Source organism: Sciurus vulgaris (genome assembly GCF_902686455.1).
Source record: "Sciurus vulgaris genome assembly, chromosome: 6".
In the NCBI taxonomy this organism is placed as follows: domain Eukaryota; kingdom Metazoa; phylum Chordata; class Mammalia; order Rodentia; family Sciuridae; genus Sciurus; species Sciurus vulgaris.
In genome coordinates, this window is record NC_136466.1 from 22,591,510 (window position 1) to 22,611,147 (window position 19,638).

The 19,638-nt window shown below is 38.2% G+C and overlaps 1 protein-coding gene and 2 long non-coding RNA genes across 6 annotated transcripts in view; 2 read left to right on the forward strand and 1 right to left on the reverse strand.

The window, feature by feature from the left end:
- The window catches only part of LOC306663084, a 27,349-nt gene extending 14,107 nt beyond the window's left edge, over positions 1-13,242 (forward strand). Inside the window, exons 2-5 of one of the 3 annotated variants that reach the window (XR_013764341.1) lie at positions 4,940-5,139; positions 8,565-8,718; positions 12,485-12,634; positions 13,117-13,242. This is a non-coding gene — a long non-coding RNA (uncharacterized lncRNA). Of the gene's footprint in view, positions 1-4,939; positions 5,140-8,564; positions 8,719-12,484; positions 13,012-13,116 lie in introns of those variants that run through there. The other 2 variants (XR_013764342.1, XR_013764343.1) reach the window with 2 other exon arrangements.
- ITK (IL2 inducible T cell kinase) overlaps positions 1-13,519 on the reverse strand; it is a 61,314-nt gene extending 47,795 nt beyond the window's left edge. Inside the window, exon 1 of one of the 2 annotated variants that reach the window (XM_079143432.1) lies at positions 13,178-13,519. In XM_079143432.1, coding sequence (XP_078999558.1) covers positions 13,178-13,315 — 138 coding nt within the window. In that variant the 5' untranslated portion in view covers positions 13,316-13,519. The remainder of the gene's footprint in view (positions 1-13,177) is intronic. The other variant, XM_079143431.1, reaches the window with a different exon arrangement.
- LOC306663085 lies at positions 13,405-18,273 on the forward strand. Its single transcript, XR_013764344.1, has 3 exons — positions 13,405-13,545; positions 15,751-15,864; positions 15,949-18,273. It is a non-coding gene; the product is annotated as an uncharacterized lncRNA (long non-coding RNA).
- Positions 18,274-19,638: the final 1,365 nt, after the last annotated feature.

The window sequence follows — 19,638 nt, forward strand, 5'->3', positions numbered from 1 at the left end:
ATCATTACTGTCTTTGTGGGAGAAGTACTGTCTTGTGAAACAGTGTGATTTGTAATTTCCTGTTGCTGGTTCCTCCCCTTCCGGGCCCACCTTCAATGTGATCTAACCCAAATAACCTTGGAAGCCTGGAGAGGGGTGGGGTTAAGGCAACTGACATCCAGTTTCCCTGGACCAGTGTAAAACCAGGAAACGATGGCCCATCCCACACCTGCCTTCCTTTCCTTCCTTGTTTCCCTGAGAACTCCAACTCAGCTAGCCCAGTCATCGGGGGGTTTTGTTTGTTTGTTTTGTTTCACTTCAGTGTGTTCACATTGTGGTTTACTAGGAGGCCGGCTGTGGGGAAAACAATTTAGTTTCTTAAAATCTGACATCTTTTAAATAGTAGCACCCAGACTACACAAAGGCAAAAGGTGAGAATTTTACAAATTGAAAAAATAATAATAATAAAGAAAATGAAAGAAAGGAAAAGAATTATATTCTTATATAGTTTTCAAAGGACAATTAAGGATCCTCTATTAATATTATCAATGTATTTTCTCAAAAGAAACTATTAAGACCAGAGACTTGTGGAAATGGTCCTGAAATTTGGGAATAGGTGGTAGAGTGAATTTTTCTTTTCACCTCAAATATTTCTATATTTCAATATTTTATCATAAACACATAATTCATTTATTATACTAAAAAGTAGTTAAACAAAATAAATAAATACACTTCCCTTGTAGGACTTATCCTATAAAAACATTTGTTCAAAATGTTTAAAAACATAAGAAAAAGGATATTCATAGTAGTGCTATTTATTACACTAAGAAAATCTAGAGAAACATAAAACTCCATCTGTGAATAGACAAGTGGTTACATTAGTTATGGTTCACTGACTACTCTAACTATTAACAAAGAATAAAGTGAATCAATATGGAAGGACAAAAATATGAATTAAATGTATGAGAGCAGATTTAAAGCAATAGCTGAAGTATCATTTCATTTTTTGAAAAAGAAATAAAATAGGTATTAGCCAAAAAAAAGTAATTTAAGAGAAAAATTATTGCAAGCTTCTAATGTTGGTTCTTCCTTGTGTATGGCAGGGTGGCAGAATTTCACAGTGAAAATAATATAGTTCTAAAATATTTGAAGTTTTAAAAAATGAGAATGAAGAAAGATGAAAGGCAGAAAAAGGAAACTACGATTTTAAAGTAGTAGACCTTTTTAAAACACCACACTGCAGTACAACATTGACAGGTGGTTATGGCTACAGGGCACACACTCAGCTCTGGGTGGGCAGAATGATGCAATTCTTTGCACCCATAACCTCATAACCTCATTAGCAGAAAAGCAACAGCCAGGCAGCACCTGCCACCTGCTCTTCTATGTCCAGGGAAGCTCAAGTTCATAACAGTCCTCTCATATTCTTCTTGAGGACTAACAGATTCTAAGTGAGCAATTTTGCGTGCTTTTAGGTGCCAATTTATCTGTAAGTGAAGCAAAAATGCAGAAATAAATTCTATGCTCAATTCATGTTTAAAATAACATGGTCCTAGGATTCAGAGAGAAGATTTGCTTACACAAGTGGACAGAGAGAAAAGGACTTAGGTGGAAACTAAGATCAGGAACCAAGTGCCATGTGCCCAGCATGAAGTAGATCCTTCAGGTGTAGTGCACGTTGTGTCTCTTGGCATCTCTGCTCTGTGAACCCCCTTTCAAAGCCTTCCATACAGAATAGGAAATACGAGATGTTTAATGGGTTGGAAGTAATACTTTTTTTTTTTTTTTCAAATCTTCTTTTTGACACTGAAAAGTCATTATCCAAAGAACTTAGTTAATAATGACTTCACTGAATTTCAGGAAATAACTCCTTACTGAAAGGCAATGTTCAATTAACACGGGTTAACTGAGGGAAGAGCAAGTAGAATCAAGTGTAGAGCAGAAAGCGATGCTTGTGAATCCTATGACAAAACTTTTAATGGAAATAACTTAGAGTAAGATTTTCAAAACAAGAGCTCCTATTATTATTAAGGAAGATACAAACAACCTTATGGAAAAGTGGGCAAAAGAAATGTAATTGACTCTTTGAACATATTTCCATGTGCTCAAAGTTGCTATGAAAACAGAATTGTAAATAAAATATACTTAGATATCACTGTTTAAAAACTTATCAGACTAGTAAAGATCAAAACAAAAGATAATGGGGTTATTGAGGTTTTGAGAAAATGCATCTCACATGTGGCTCTGAGGAAAGTTAACTGGTTCAACTTTTATGGAGAGTGAGTGATTTGGTCATATTCAACAAGTTAACAGATGCAAATAGCCTTTGACTCAGCAATTCCAATTCTAGAGACGTTTTTTCTTTTCTTTTCTTTCTTTCTTTTTTTTTTTTTTTTTTTTTTTTTTTTTTTTTTTTGTACCAAGGATTGAACCCAGGGGTGCTCAACAACTGAGCCACATCCCCAATTCTTTTTATTTATTTATTTTTTTATTTGAGACAGTCTCACTAAGTTGCCTAGGGCCTTGTAAAGTTGCCAAGGCTGGCTTTGAATTTGGGATCGGTCTGCCTCAGCCTTCCTAGTTCCTGGGAATACAGGCAGGTGCCCCTGTGCCCTACTCTAAAGATGTTAAAATTTTTGACTATGGCTTCTCAAACTCAGTGCCATTGACATATGGGGGTGAGCAATTTTTGATATAGGCCTCTTCTATGCATTGTAGGATATTCAGCAGCATCCCTGCCCTCTACACTAATAAAATAAATTTCATTATTTAAACTGTTAAGACCAGGGACCTGTGGGAATGAAGACAGAGGTTTTCTTTTCACCTCATATCCTATAGTCTTTGAATACTTTACCATGAACATATATTTCTTTTATTGAATTAAAAAGCTACTAACTAAAATAAATAAATATACTTCCCTTAGAGGACTTATCCTATGGAAACATCTGTTCAAAATGTATAAAGATATAGGAAAAAGAGTGTTCATAGCAGTATTATTTGTTACACTAAGAAAAGCTAGAGAAATTTATATATCCATCCATAAATAGACAAGTAGTTAAATTAGTTATGGTTCACCCATCATGTGGACTGTTCCATGGACTACTGAATTTAATGTTCCTTGGTTTTGATTCATAACCTACCTTTGCAATTTCACCATATGTGAGTTCCTTCAAATGGTATCATATACTTAATAGTATTCTTTAAATTGACACTTTTCTCATGTAAGCAGACTTTTTTTCCAAAAGAAAACTTTAAATCACCACCATAAATTTTAAAACACTAATTCTTAATATAAATTATAATAGATATAATTTAAATTGAAGATAAGTGAAAACCAGATTTGTCCATGTGCATCTCGTATGCTTCTCTTGGTAGAACCTCAGTTGCGGAAACACTAAATTGGATTGTTGTACATGAAGTTGGCCTTAGTATGGACTATGAAAAAGGGTGACACTTGATGTTAATAAACTCAGTCTCACTTTCTGGACCCATGTTCCAGGGGGCAGGTGGGCTTCTGGGCATTTTCCTTGTCCTGCTTCAGTCAGAATACTTGCACTTCTATTTGTTTTCTTGGTGGGGATGAAGATGACATACATACATACTTGTGTTGAAAAAGAGCTCCGCTTTTGAAGAAATTTGGAAAACCCCTGATGCCATAATTTTATGGATAAGAAAGCTAAACCCCAGATAGAGTAAGGAACTGACCAAGGTCACCAGTGCCCAGGCTTCATTCTGTTAAGCCACCCCGTTGCTGCTTCCTTACCTCACGCCACTTCTCTAGAATTACAGCCTGTCTGAAATCATCAGCACAGTGGATCCTAGTATTAGAACTAACCTGTACGGAGCAGTCAAAAATTACTTCTATGATAGCTTCCTTATTTCACTTGCTCCTTGATTAGGTGCTAGATGGCCTAAACCAAAGAGCTTCTTCATGTGAAATTTTCAGACCCCCTAGGGTGATCAACTAGAGAGAATCATATTTTGCAGAATAGGAGGCTTTCTGGATATCCCTCAAATCCCACTGTTCAGGTAGTAGGTTTGTCTATATATGTCTAAGACTCACCTCAAATCAATTCATGTCACCTGTGCACAAAATACTATACATCCTCCCTCTATAACATTCAAACTTACAAAAATAGTGTTATTTTCAATAAAATCACAAAGAGTTTCTTGTTCTATTATTTCCTTCTTAGAAATATAATCTTCTTTAATGGTTCTGGTAGCTAATATAGGACCACTTTTGGTGGCCCTGTGTGCTACTTCAAGCTGTTTGAAAGATGATATAGCAATGAATTAATCAAGGCCAGAAAATCTTCTTTTCACATAGCACAATTATCCTACTTGGGGCATTCTACCTGAAAAAACTTATTTCAGAAAGGACTCGGTCTAACATTAGGTACAATATTTTTTAGTATTTCAATATATGACAAAATAATCCTACTTATAGCACTCTATCCTAAAATGCTTATTTTAAAAAGGAGATATAATAATATTAGATACAAGATTTTTTTCATGTTTACTATACTTGTGAAAAACCAGAATATTGATTCCTAGATAGGAGTTAAGTTCATCCATTTGTCCAGGTACATAAATTAGATGTTTATCTCTGCAATTAACTAACTAAACCATTAAAAATTCATATATATGATAAAATGATTATTTTGGAAGCCATGTATATATATGGAGATACATTTACTCAAAAGAACAAATGGAAAAAGAATACAAAATTGTCACGAATTATAACATTTTGAAAGTTATACCTGTGTGAGAAAAAAGAAAAATGCTCACTAAAGGAGTAATTCTATGCCTTTAGACAAGAGTTTTGGAGAACATTTTGAGTATCGTTGTCTTGTTAATTTTTTTTAACACTATGGGGATCTGAAGTTTTGATGCTGTGTTTCTGGTTTGAATCAACACCAATTTAATCTAATTCTAACTTGTTTTCCATCTTTGCTGCTAGGCTACCTGGTCCCAGGTTATGTAACAGGCACTTAACGATCCCAGCATGATGGTTCTGGACAAAGACCCTTCAGGAAGAAACCTACTACGAGGAAAAATGCAAAATATCTCAAGAACAGTTCACAGACTGGGACAACCACACAGCAGATCATGAGACACTACACAGCCTTGAAATGGCTCCTGCTTCTGTCGCTGCCCCTGGTATAAGCTGCTGTCTCCACAGTGGTCAGAACAACCACTTCTAAATATAAAAGGAATGGCATCTTCCCCCACTTCAACCCTTTGGTAGTTTGTCATTGTAGCTGGAATAAAATCCAAACTGCTTGCCAGATCCACAGTGGCTCACACAGCTTGGCTTCCACCTCTCACCTGCACCCCTCTCTTGAATTCTGTATGCTCCAGGCTGTTTCTCACACAGTTGACTTTATTTCTAGCTCAGTGCCTTTACTGTTGCACTCCCTTTGCCCAGAATGTTCTCTCCCATTTCTTCACTTGACTTACTCTTTCAAGCCTCAACCTAGATAAAGATTTTTTTTCTAATCACCCTCCCTCCCAATCAACTCCAACTGCTGCTCAGACTTGTTATAGAGCCTACTGGTCTACAACTGCCCTGTGTAGTTAGGCACCTACTTACTGTCTCCTCCACCAAAACATAAGCTTATGAGGGTGAACACTCATTTCCATTATTTAAGACTATTCCTCACATCTAGCACAGTTCCTGGCACACAATAGGTGCTTGAGAAATGTTTGGTGAACAAATTATTAAAACATTTCCTTGATACAATGCTGGGTTAAAAATAGATGCATTTGGGGGGGGGAGAGGGAGTCCTATATGTGAATTTTTAAAATAATAAGGAGGTATAATTTTGGTGACTTTAAAATGTATATTTTACCTTTTAGATTATTATTAATTATGTAAATTTGTGGGGTAAAATGAAATAGATAATTTTGAACTATAGTCCCCCCACTGTTCTGAAGAACACCATAACTTACCACTTCTAACCCTGTTTCAGTTCCTTCTAACTTTCCACTGCCCTCCTTTCCTTCCCAGATTCTAGTAATCTGGGAAGGAATCTGATCAACGTCTCTTGACATCCACCCATGAAAGAACATGAAATATTTGTCTTTCAATGTCTGACTTACTTCACTTAATACAACGTTCTCTAATTCAACCCATTTTGCTACAAATGATAGGATATCATTCATTTTATGGTTGAATAATACCCATTGTGCATATATATGACATTTCCTTTATCCATTCATCTGTTGATGGACATCTGGGTTGATTCCATATCTTACCCATTGTGAGTAGTGAAAAAATATGCATAGGTGTGAGGTAGTTCCTGAAAGACTGACATCATTTCTTCTGGGATATATACATATACATACAGAAGTGGGATAGATCTATTTTTATTTTCTTGAGGAGCCTTCTTATTATTCTCCATAGTGGCTGTACTAATTTACAACCCCACCAACAGTGTATGAGCATTCCCTTGTGTCCACATCTCTACTAGCATTTGTTCTCTTTGATGACAGCCTTTCTATCTGGGGAGAAATGATATCTCATTGTGGTTTTCACTTGCATTTCCCTTGTAGCTAATGTAGTCGAGCATTTTTTCATAAATCTGTTGACCTTTTGAATTTCTTCTTTTAAGAAGTGTGTATTTATATGTTTGTCCCCCTTTTTATAGTACTAGAAATTAAACTCTGGGGTACTCTTCTACTGTGCTACATCCCCATCCCTTTTTATTTTCAATTTTGAGATAGGGTATTGCTAAGTTGCCCAGGCTAGTCTGGAACTTGCAACCCTCCTGCCTCAATCTCCCAAGTTGCTGGGATTACAGGACTGTACCAGTGCCCCCTGTAAATACTCCCTTTTCTTTACCTGGCTAGACAAGTCTCCATTCTCAGCTTATAGATGCTTTTGTGAATTCAATTTAAGTTAATCTGTTTTATTTCACTAGATACTTACTGACCACCTACTAAGTGCTGGGCACTCTTTTAGCTAAGGGTGGTACAGTGATGAATAAAGCAACTGAGACTTCTATCTATTGATACAGACAACAAATAAACAGGGAAACACATCAATAAATCCACAGAGTAAGTGGAAATACAAACAACTGAAATATCTATATTCTTTTAAAAAATGAAACAAGATTCTGGGGAAATGTGTGAAGAGTCAGGTAACAAGACAAAATCTTGTTCTGCAAAAATCTGGAGTGCTCCAGACAGTGGGAAAATCTAATGCAAAGACCCTGCACTTGACAACCCTGAAGAGTGCACCTCCTTTAGTGTGTGTCTCATTTACCTTACCTCGGTCCTGGTTCTATACAAGGGACATACAGGGACCTTCTGCTGGCAGTGTTGAAAGTTCAGAAAGAAGGCAGATAAGAAAGAGGCACGTATAGGGAGTGTGGTGTGAAATGAAATCAGAAAGGCAGGCAAGATGAAGGATGTCGTGGGCCATAGTTGATAATTTACTTAAATATTCTAAACATCTACAGAGGGCTTGAAGGGAAGGAAAATATCTCATTTATATAAGTTCATTCAAGGTGTTGTATGAATAACAGACTATAAAAGCTTCAAGTGTTAGCAGAAGTTCATCTAGAATTGACTGAATCACATAGAGCCCATGACTGATGAAAACTCAAGCAGAAATGCTCAGGTAGTTTTAAGAATATTATTTTCAGAGGATTTTGCTGAATAAGGGAAGAAAGGAAGGGTAAGTCAGTGTGGAGGGAAAAAGAGAACCGAATTGCTTGATTCTCTAAAAAGAGTTGGGGACAGAGGAGCTGGCGGCGCTGCTCCCTCCAGGGAGTCTTACTTATTTACTCCTGTACTCAGGGACCTTCCTTCAGATGCTCTACGTGTCTTGCTCTCTTCTTACTCTTCAGGCAGTGGACCTTTTTCTATTTGGAGTTCATTTGTGTAACTCTCACCTCTATTGAACCTATAATGATCCCTTTCTCCCTCCTTTCTCTCCCTCTCTCACTTTATTCCCCCACTGATGATACCATCTTTAGCAAATTAGATGTCTGCCCTCATCGCGACACAGTCCAATGGAGGCTTTTGTGGGAGAATGATGTTAATAAAATAATCACATTAATAGATGGGCAATCACAACTCTGACATTGCTCTGAAGAAGGGGCACATGTTGGTATGGCAGAACATAACAGGAGGATACCACCTAGTCCAGGGACCTCAAGGAAGACTTTCTAAACAAGCGACATCTGATATGGAGGATTTAAAGGTGAATACAACCCAAGGTGGCTGGAACCTAGGGTGATGGGAGAAAGAGGAACATGCGCTGAGACAGAAGAGACTGTGTGGTGGACTCTGGCGTCCATCCTCAGGTAGCAACAGAGAAAACACTGAAGTGACTGACACCTGAGTTTCTGGTGAAGCTCATCAGGACTTGATTACAGTCACCATGCAAATGCCACTTGCCCTGAACTGCAGAGAACGGGGAGGCAGGGTGGGGTGGAGTGGGTGCGATGAAACAATCAGAGGTGGCAGTGGTCCCAGGTGGGAGATGTTGGTGGCTTCCACTAGGAAATCTGAGCAGATTCTATAGGCACATTAGCAGGCAAAGCTGTCAATTCTCTCATTTCTTTTTGGATACACAGGAGCTCTCCAAAGTGAATGAAGACAAAGAGTGGACATGGCAATGATAAAACTCACAACATACTTCACTGCAAGAGGTGAGGGAGCATGGGCTGGTAATTTTCAGGAGCACTCTCTGCACTGAAGACTTCAGAGCAAGACCACACCACACACTTGGTAATAAACCAGTGTAGTTTCCAATTACTAACCAGTAACAACTGCTAGTACAATAGGCACCATTGTAAGTGAGTCATGTGGACTTTGGAGACATAAGAAACCTCAGGCAAGTTATTTAAGCTCTCTTCTTCTTCATTTCTTAATCTATAAATGAGGATAATAATAGTCTTAACTTATGAGATGAATATAAGGATTAGATGAAATAATTCATATTTGACACATAGAAGTGCTCAGTGTTATTATTTTATAATCATTAGAATAATGATGATCCCTACCTCAATAAAAGGAAAGAAGATCAAGAAATAACATTTAGCTGGGTACAATGGTACATGCCTGTAATCCCAGTGGCTCAGGAGGCAGAGAGAGAATTCCAAGTTTGAGATCAGCCTCAGCAATTCAGGGAGGCCCTAAGCAACTTAGTGAGACTCTGCCTTAAAATTAAAAAAAATTTAAAAAGGACTTGAGATACAGTTCAATGATAAAGCCCTTCTGAAATCAATCCCTAGTACCAAAAATAAGTTTAAAAAGAAATAATATTTAATTATTTAAAAAATATAAATAGCTTTTGAGAGCATCTCACAGCACCATGGGGTTTACATAGAGCCACAAACAAGCAGCAGAGCTGGTCTTTGAACCAGATTTATCTGACACTAGAAGCTGTGTTTTTGACCACCATGCAATAATGTGTCCTAAGGCAAGGAAAAGGGACCACCTCTCCGCCTGCCATATTCCATTGAGGGAGGATGCAGGCTGTAAGACATGTTTCATCCCATGTAAGTGACTCCCACACCATAGTATGCACAGCAAGCATACTTATGGTGCTTAAGGTGCAAAGAGGCAACAGAGTAGGAAAACCTTTTCAGTTCTCCCAAGGGTCTTTCAGAAATTCAAGATAGTGCTTTGGGCAAAGCTGAATAATAATTACCTTGTTATGTAGCAATTGCATGAAGCTTGTAACATACTTTTTTCATTATTTACTTGACATCTCTGGGAACAGGCAGTGTTGGGACCTTTACTTTACAAATAGGAAAGAGGCACTTCCAGAAAGCAAAGAAGGATTTGAATCCAGATCTACTTGGCTACACTGGCCTCACCAATCTGTGATGGTTTTCTCCATCTATGCTACCTTTTCCATCCTGTGCTTATTCAAAGTGAGCCAGAGGACCTCCATTTTTTCTTTTACCCCTGAAAAGGATCGGGTGTCAGTCACATATTGAGAGTATTTTTCAGTTGCTGCTTGTAGTAAGTATGCTAGGTTCACCTTATACTGGCTGATTGGTAAATTTCCAGGAATCTGTGAGGGACTAGACATCACATTGGTAGTATGAAATGGCCACGATGGGAGTATTTATACAGAGAAATCCACAAACACTATGAAGGAGGGCTTGAACCCCCCACCAGACCTCTTCACAGACATTGTAATGTATTTTACCAGCTCACCACCAGTCCCTTATCTTTCCTTGTCCTCTGTTAAAGAATTTTAGCCTCTGCAATCCCAGTGGCTCTGGAGGCTGAGGCAAGAGGATCACAGGTTCGAAGCCAGCCTCAGCAACTTAGTGAGGTTTTAGGTAATTTAGCAAGATCTTGTCTCAAAATAAAAAAATAAAAAGGGCTGGGGATGATGCTCAGTGGGCTCAGTGGTTAAGCACCTCTGTGTTCAATCCCTGGTACCAAAAAATAAAAAAAAAAAAAAAAAAAAAAAAAGGAAGGAAGAAAGAATTTTAGTCGCCAGAGACTAGTTTGCAAAGAAATTGGCAGGCCCAGGGAGCATGCAAAATCACGCCTGCATGCGAGTCACCACCTGCCAACTCTATGAGTTTTTTTGACCTGGCAGCTTTATCAGGATGAAGGGTTTTCCTGGCCCCTCTGAAAACATTTCATAACACATCTCAATAAGGGAAACAGGCATCTAACACCAAAACTGAATTCATGTTAAAATAAAAGGCTCATTTAACTAGTAATGTAATGACAAGAGACATGGATATTTTAAAGTTTAGAATAAACAACTTACTTTGTCCTTGAGTAGGTAGGGGTTATTTTCATACAGTATTATAAACTGACAGAAGATTAGAATTACAGGGGGAAAATAATCTTACAAATGCAAAAAAGTGAAGCTGAGAGCCTCAGAGAGGCTGATCTAGGAGTGTACAGCTCCTGATGCATGTCTGTCTCTCCACATGCTTAGATTACCGAAGTCCAGGACCCTGACCTTAGCTTGGTTTTGAAGAATCTTTTAATATTTCCTCTCATTTGAAGATGAATATGTTATGTCACTCTGCTAGCTTCTTTAGAGATATAAAAATGATATAAAAATGGCTAATTTTTACTAGGTGCTGAATAGGTGACAAGACATGTTAAGTAGCTTATGGATTAAGTTGAACTGTATGGAATTGACAATGTCTGTTATTTATCTGCCTAGTAGTAATCTCAAGTAGTTCAGCCTAAATATATTTTCTGAGTCTTTGCCATTTTATGAAATGGATACTCTCACCATACCCATTTTAAGATGGGAAGACTAAGGTTTAATTAAAAAACAAAAGGGTTCTTTCCACAAGAGTACTGCTATTTATTTATAAGTGATGCATAGTATATCCTTGTGTGCAAATTGATGACCCTGGACTGTAATATATATATTACATAGGTAATATATAGGGAATACACAATAATAATTCAGATTCCTTTCTCAGTGGACTTTCTTACTGAAGATTTCTATCATATTCAAAGAAAAACTTTAAAAAACACTATTTTGTGGATATTAATCACTGGTATTAGAAAACAAAAAAATTGATGTTTGTGCATATGTCCTCTATAACCTAATGGAAACATTAGATCACATACACACACAAAAAAAAGTTTGACTGATGTTATGTGATGTGTTATGTGTTAGCTCTGTACAATGAATCCCTCAAGTTCAAAACTTGGCTCCTGGTCACCTACCAACAGGCTTTTGCTCACAGGTAATTCCATGTGATTTGTGATTGGTAAAATATCAGTAAGAGTCTGCAGAAGGTGAGCAATTCTTTTATAAAAACAAGGCAATGATATTTCGTCTGAAACTTAAACAAAACAAAACAGGCTGGGCTAGGGTTGTGGCTCAGTGGTAGAGCACTTGCCTAGCCCTGGGTTCCATCCTCAGCACCACATAAAAATAAAATAAAGATATTGTGTCCACCTATGGCAGCAATGGACATGAAAACTTGGAATTAAAAACAAACAAACAAAAACAAAATAACAACAACAAAAAAACCCAGGCATCCATTGACTCCAGGGCCAGACACCTCGTCTGGACTTCACTTCACTGAACATTTGAAAGCCTTACTCTCCAAACACTCCAGACTCATTCTTGCAACTGCTAGGTCATACGCCAACAGGGATTCAGAGCACCTTTGTCTCTAAGTGACCATCAAGCACCTAGTACAGTTTCCCCTTCAGTAAAATATAAGTGATACTCTCTGCCCTCTCTTTCTAGTGATCTAAAAACAATATAAAGATATAACAAGAAGTTCCAAATATGCTTTGAAGAATTGCTGGGAAGGGCTAAACAAGAGTCACTAAATAGAAACAAAAGATTTCTAAAGAAGGAAGAAATTTTGTAGGATATTTCCAATCCTTTAATTTTAGAAAGAAATCCTGACCCAGGAGGCAGACATTTGCCCAGACTCAGTCACTTAGTGAGAAGCAGAGTCTGGTCTCCTGATACCTCACCCAGCGCTTTATCTGCCAAAGTACATTGTTGTGTTCATTGAATTTTCTTCTGTAATTATAGATGCTATGGAATATGAGAATGTCTCTAGATATAGAAAGACTGGCCTGGCTAAGCAGACACTATCCCCTATGTAAGAACCACCAGGATGCGGGCAAAACACTGTGGCTCAATACCCCTAGTGTCCTGTGAAGTTTTCCAAGGGATGAAGAGGTTTGCCTTGTACCTTGCAAATTTTAGACTATTAAATGCTTGGGGAACATAATTTCAAGATATCAGAAAAGAGATGTCCATTGAGACCAGTAGAGTTGAATTTGTAAACATGTTAATACTGGATCTGTCACTTAACCATTCCAAGTACTATTTCTTCTACTGTAAAATAAAAATGTTGAACTAAATTATTCCTGAGGTTCCACCAAGTACTAATCTGTGTCCCATAGAATGTAGTGTATTTCATACAAAGTTGAAGTTCTATTCAGTCATAATATTTGCCATATGAAATATTATTTTGTAGGAGAAAAAGGCTGATGAATGTAAAACTTGTAGTTTTTGGAAGTGAAATCACCAAATACGACATCTGACCTCTTGATTCCTTTCCATATTCTCCACTGATTACTCTTACTGTGCTCTTTGCATGTTACACCCAGCATGCTTGGGTTCCATGTGTTCTATTTTATTCCATGTATATTTTTCAGAGCCAGCAAACTCCAAATGCAACATGCTATATAAAAAAAGACAAAAGAAAGTCTCACATACCCCGTGACGATCCTCAAAGTATGCCAGGCTGCTTTTGGTTAAAACAAAGAATCGGACTTTAAAATTAGAGGGAGAAGTCCTTCTCTTTTGTTGGGATTTCTTGATTAGCTGCTCTTCCAGGAGGATGAAGTTGTTCATGATCCAGTTCTTGAAAAGTGATGCGTCTAAGGCATCACCCCTTAGCACAACCAGAGCAAACAGCCTCCGGGAAAGGAATGTGACCAGCAGGCGGTTGATCTTCAGAGAGCTGCTCAGAGGCACCTCGCCTCCAACGTTATCACTTTATCAACCTTCAGTCAGCTTGCGGAGCTTGTTCTCTGATGTCAAAGACCATAACCACATCCTTTCGAAATTCACAAAACTAAGAGGCACGTATAAAAATATATATTCACCCTTTACTACATGGTTTGGAAATGATGTTTGAAGAAACAGACTCAAAATTGTATTACTGATTGATGCTAATTGTTATAGTTCCTTGTTTAGCCCACCCAATAGTTAGAAATCCAGCACAGGAATTAAGAATGTGGGCTCTGGAGCCCATGAAGCACAGCTTGGGTGTAAATTTCCTGTTGCTACTGTAACAAATTGCCACGAACTTTGTGACTCCAAGTAACAGATTCATTGCCTCACAATATTGTAGTTCAGAAGTCTGGAATGGGTTTTACTGGGCTAAAGTCAAAGTGTCAGTGAGCAGTGACCCTCTCCCAGGATCTTTACGGGAAAATCCTTCTCAGCTTCTAAGGAGCACCCATACTCCTCTGGTTCACAGCCAACAGCCACAGGTTCAGTTCTTTAGAAACTTCTTCTGCCTTCCTCCTCCACTTTTGACCTTCATGATTGCACTGGGCCGATTCAATCTAGGATCATCTAGGAAAGTCCTGTTTTAAGTCAGCAGATTAGCAACCTCATTTTGTTTGCTACTTTAATTTCCCTTTGCCATATAACCTGTATGTTCTGGGCTTAGGACATGGAACTCCTGATTTTTCATCTGTGAAGGGGGATAACAGTGTCCCTCTGCAAGGCACTGCAGGGTTCCTCTTTGACTCTTCTGTCAGTCTCACCTCTCTTCTTGCTCAAAGGTTCTCACCCCAGTCTCCTGCCTGCCCCTGCCCCCAGCCCTCTCTGCACGCCTCTTATACCAGTTCACATATACTGTGCATTCTGCCTCAGAATGTCTTTTTGCCTCTGCTTTTCCTGGTTAACTCTGAATTGTATTGCCAGCCTCAGCCTCCCACCCTCCATACTTCCTCAGGGAATCCTTCTTGGTTTTCCTAAGTCAAATTCACCAATCACAACAAGGCGCCTTCTACCTTTCTCTTCATACCCCTCAGGACAGCATTAATCATGAGTCTGGAGGATGACTTTGGGTTGTCTCCTCACTTGAGATAGGGATCTAAGATTAAGAGAGATATACTGAGTCTCAAAGAAAACACCCAAAAGCCATTAAGATGCAGAAAGCACAGTTGTAAATCTTGAGTGACATGTCCTTGGCCTGTACCCTCGTAAAATAAAGAAAATACTTGAGAGTAGGAAAAACGTAAAAATTTCTGTGGCTCCACCTTGCTCTATGTCCTGTCCATCCTAATTACAGCCCTTCTATAAATACTGGACCCCAACCCACAGAGGGGCTTCTCTCTCTCTCCAGATGGCTCACATTCTCCTAAATGTTTATCTACTTCCTAAATAAACCTCTGTCTATACCTTTGTCTGGCTCCTACTGAAAATATTTCCATCACATAAGACAGGAAACCTGCTCATCCTGAGTTGAATTCCCCCTTCCTCTCTGGGAACTCTTTGAACCCTTCTCCAGAGACATCTCTTCTCCAGGGACACATGCACTAGTTTAGACACTCTGCAAGAGTAAGGGATATGTGTGGTTTTACTCATCACAATATGCTCAGCAACAAACCCTTATGAAAAGTATATTTGAGAAAATGTGTTGAATGGATTATCACTAAATTGGGGTGGGCAATTCAAAGAGAAAACGAGCATAAAACTCTTAGCAGAAATAGATTGGAAGTTTATTTTTAAAATTTAAATTAAAGTCTTTTAAACTTTAAATAAAAACCCATAGAGTTTCTCTGTGCTACATATAGATGATTGTTTTTGTTTCCTAAAATTTTGTGGAAGAACAGAAAATAAGTGAATTTGCCAGCACAGCATAATGAAGGATGCATGAGCTCTGAAAACAGAAGAACTTGTACTGGAATTCCAGCTCTGTCACTTACTAAGCTGTTTTTCCTGAAGTAAGCTTCTTGCCCTCTCTTATCCTTAGCCTCTTTGTTAGGTCCTTTGAGAAGTGAATGCCACACACTCTGAATACTGAGTTCTGACAGTCATCTATTTTGCCTTAGAGTCGGAACATTGTTGAGGTGTAGTATGTGAGACGTACTTCTACCATGAACTTAAATACAAAGAAATTTCAGTGTAAGCAGAGGTGGCATGTACTGGATAGGGATAAATAATGAAAGAAAATGGTCATTACTGCTGTAAAGGAGTAGGACTTTCAAAAGTGTATTTTTAAATGGCAACTATCTTTTAACGATATAGTCTAATTTTATTTCCTATTTCAGAATTCCCTGCATAATCAAGATACTAGGGAGGGAAGAAGGGGATATTTGAATGACTTCTTGATTCTGAGATTTTAAGACATGCATATGGAAGCACAGTGCACAAGAATGATAGAGGTACCTTTTTTTTTTTTTTCTGAACATGGGCTTGAAGCAGGGATTGTTGTTTTCCTCATATACCTGCTCCTCTCTCCTTCTTAGGATAAGAACTTCCTGACTTCCTAAAGGTCGTCTGGAGATCTAGCCAGGTAGAATAAAGACTACATTTTTCAGCTTCCCTGGTAATGAGGCATAGTCATATGACTCTTTTCTGACCATCAAAATATAGCCAAGTAGAAATGCCCTTAATAAAAATCTTCAAATCATTTTCTTTCACTTTTTCCTCCTTCCTATTGATTAGAAAGTTGAGGTGATGGCTGGGGTGGGAGCAGCTATCTTATATCATGCGGTAGAAATTTCATGTTGAGGAAAATGATGTCTATGTTAGAAAGAGCCAGGGGTCCTGATGACCATGGATCTTCCATGCTAACCCTGGGTCACCTTTTTTAATACAAAGAGAAATAAACTATTTACTAAGATCCTGCTATTTTGAGGTTTCTTTCACTTGTGGGAAACTGATTCTATCTAATGCCATGCACTACCTTCTCAAATTATATTATAAACTCCTTTGGGAAAGGTAGATTTATACCTGTTTGGTTCAGGTTAAAAGATTTATAGCCTTCACATTGTTCTCACCTGGGAAAGCAAAATATCATCAGGAGCTGTTGCAATAGTGTCTTTTATTTTGTTGTCTTTATGGAATACAATCATAAATTTGTTTTCTCTCTCCTAGAGTCTTCAAAATCACTTCCTGGGATTAGTCTCTATTTACTCTTAAGCATAATTTAAGAAGATTCAATATTTTCTCTGTCATGCTAATGAAAAATAATCTCTTTTTAAAAAAATAGTTGTAGATGGACATAATACCTTTATTTTATTTATTTATTTTTATGTGGTGCTGAAGATCGAATTCAGTGTCTCACATGTGCCAGGTAAGTGCCCCACCACTGAACTACAACCCCAGCCCAAATAATTTCTTTTTAGTTATGGTTTTAAAAGTTCAGTTTTTCAGAGACAAATTCAAGAAGTTCTTACTGCCCAAAGATAGAAGAATTTGGATATCAAAATGAATACTATCTACAAAGAATTGAAGAGCAATAAAAATGTTGAAATTATGAGTTCACGAAGCAAGTGAAAAACAAAAAAAAAATTCTAGCCAGGTATGTTGGTGCACACCTTTAATCCCAGCTTCTCAGGAGGCTAAAGTAGGAGATACTGCAAGTTCAAAGTCTGCCCCAGCAACTTAGTGAGCCCACACTAATATTAAAAATAAAAAGAGCTGAGGATGTAGTACAGTGGTAGAGCACCTCTGGGTTCAATCTCCAGTAGTAAAAATAAAATTAAAATTAAAAAATCCAACCCATTGATCACTTTTGGAGGGTGGAGAAGATAAACTTATTCTGAAAACTGGAAACAAAAAGGTAAAACATATTTTCTTAGTCTCTGTAAAGACTGTATCTTAGTTTAGTCAGCAAATATGTAATGAGGTGAAGTCCTTTAGAGAGCAAATTAATGAAGACAGAATGACAGAGCATTGCTATTTTGCAACCCTAATAACAGTGGGTTATAATCATCAGAGGTTGCTAAGTCATTACTAAAAAGCTGATAGGAAGATGTACAATAGCTTCACAAAGCTGACAACCCTGTGACACACTGAATATTCTCACAGCACAAGAGGGACAACCAGATGCTGACCTCTCCTGAGATCACCCAATAGGGAGTACACAAAACCACCCAATGAGAAGTCATGCTAATAGAAAAATAAAAAACAAATATGAATCTAATCAAACCTCTAGATCTAAATTTGAGTTTGTAGAAAATATAAGCGATAAAGGAACATGGCCCCCAACATAACAGAGATGTAACTGTATACTCAGAACATGAAGGAAAAAGGACCTAGTAACTGCAACAGATAAACTGTAAGGGAACCTACAGATTACAAGAAACTTTAAAAGATATATAAAATACAGGGGGATTTCATTTGGATTCAGAGTTAAACAAATCAATTGCATAAAGACTGCATGAGATACTGGGAAAGTCTGAATGCTGACTAGAGATTTGGTGATACCAAGAAACCATTATTCATTTTTTTAAGGTGTGATAATGACACTATTGTCTACAGAGCACTTATTTTACATAGAAACATACTCAATTATTGTTGAGATAATCAAATATCTGAGATTTGCTTTGTCACAATCCAGTGGAGTGGAAGAAATAGGTAGGGGGAGAGATGAAAAAAGTTCTCGAGTTGACAATTGCTCAAGTCGGGTAATGGATACATGGGAGTTTATTAGTCTACTCTCTTCACACTGATGTATGTTTCAAAGTTTCCATAATAAAAAGTTAAGAAAAGCCAGTCTAGTTCAGTACCCTAATCAAAACTCCAAGCACATGTTCAACTGAATGTTTTTCTTCAATGTCATCACGAGTCTACTTTGGAATTTGAGGCCTGTTGTCTTTCCCACTACATCTAACTCCTCCTTCCCCACAAACTAACTTGGTTCCTGATCTGCCCTTTAGTCTTAGGCTGAAGGGAAGAAAGAGAAGAGAAGCATAGAGCATAATGTTCAATGAAGTTACCGAAGTAATCTGGAGTTGATGCCCTCAGGGTATGATGGATATAAAAATTTCTGCTTTTCTTTCATGGGAAATGTCTGTCATGTGTTTTGTTTTCAATATTCCACCGAGGGCTCTGATAACTGTTAGAAGTTATCATATAGAAGTTACCATATAGAAGAGATGCCACTCTTCCTGGCCAATGAAACCAACCTCCAACCTTTGGGCTTCTGCAGGTCTGCCTCACCCTGCCCTCTGACTCTGTTTTAGATTCCATTGCCCACTAGGTTGCCTTGGATGAAAGTACCTCAAAAATGAGCCACGTGCCACTTTTCCCTCCCATGACTAATCGAAGACTAGGACATTCCTGCCGTTGCTGTTGATGGATGTACCACTTGTTCCAAGTACAATTCCTTCTCCCACTGACTTCAAATAAGCAACTCTTCCACCACACTTCATCAGCATTCTGGGATTTAGACACTCTCCTTGCATTTCTAAGACTCTTTGAGACTCATACAAGGCACACTGAGTCGTCCTTTGAAGTTCGTGTCACTTGGCTTCTGGTGAATGCAAGCTTCCATTCTCCTTGCCTTAGGATGGTGGTGAGAAAAAATGCTGAGCACACCAAAAACTCTTTCTCAAGCCATGTTTTCTAAAGGCTGGAGTTGGGTGAGCACTATGACTGGCACAACAGGTTGTGCCTCTGCGAATGATTTAGCACCCTGCTTTAGGATACAGAAGTACTTAATTCCTTTAATTATATTTTTATAAGGTTTTGGAGCCTCAAAAGAAGATGAGTTCAGAAAGCCTCATTTAACATCTTATATCAAAGAAAAGAATTCAGTCAGCTTAAGTACTGCTGGATCCAGATGCTTAAGCAATGACATCAGAAATTGTGCTTATGCTTCCTCAGTTCTGTGCCAGCTTCACACTCCAGCAGGTTTTACTCCAAGGCAGCAAAATGGCTGCTAGCCATTTTACCAGTGGAACTGGATTTTCTCTCCTCCTAGTTCCAGAAAAAGTCCAATATTGTGCATCACTGCCTTAGCTTCAGTGATATGCTCACAAGTACCCAATCAGTACCCAAGGCAATGGAATATTTACTAGTCCAGTTTAGGTCTTTACCCACCCTTGGCTTTGGGGGTTGGGTTGATTCAGCCCTCTGCAAACCCCTCGACTAGTGGAGCGGTGGTTCAGTTCTCCAAGGAGCCCCGGAGTATTGCCACTTAAGGAAGG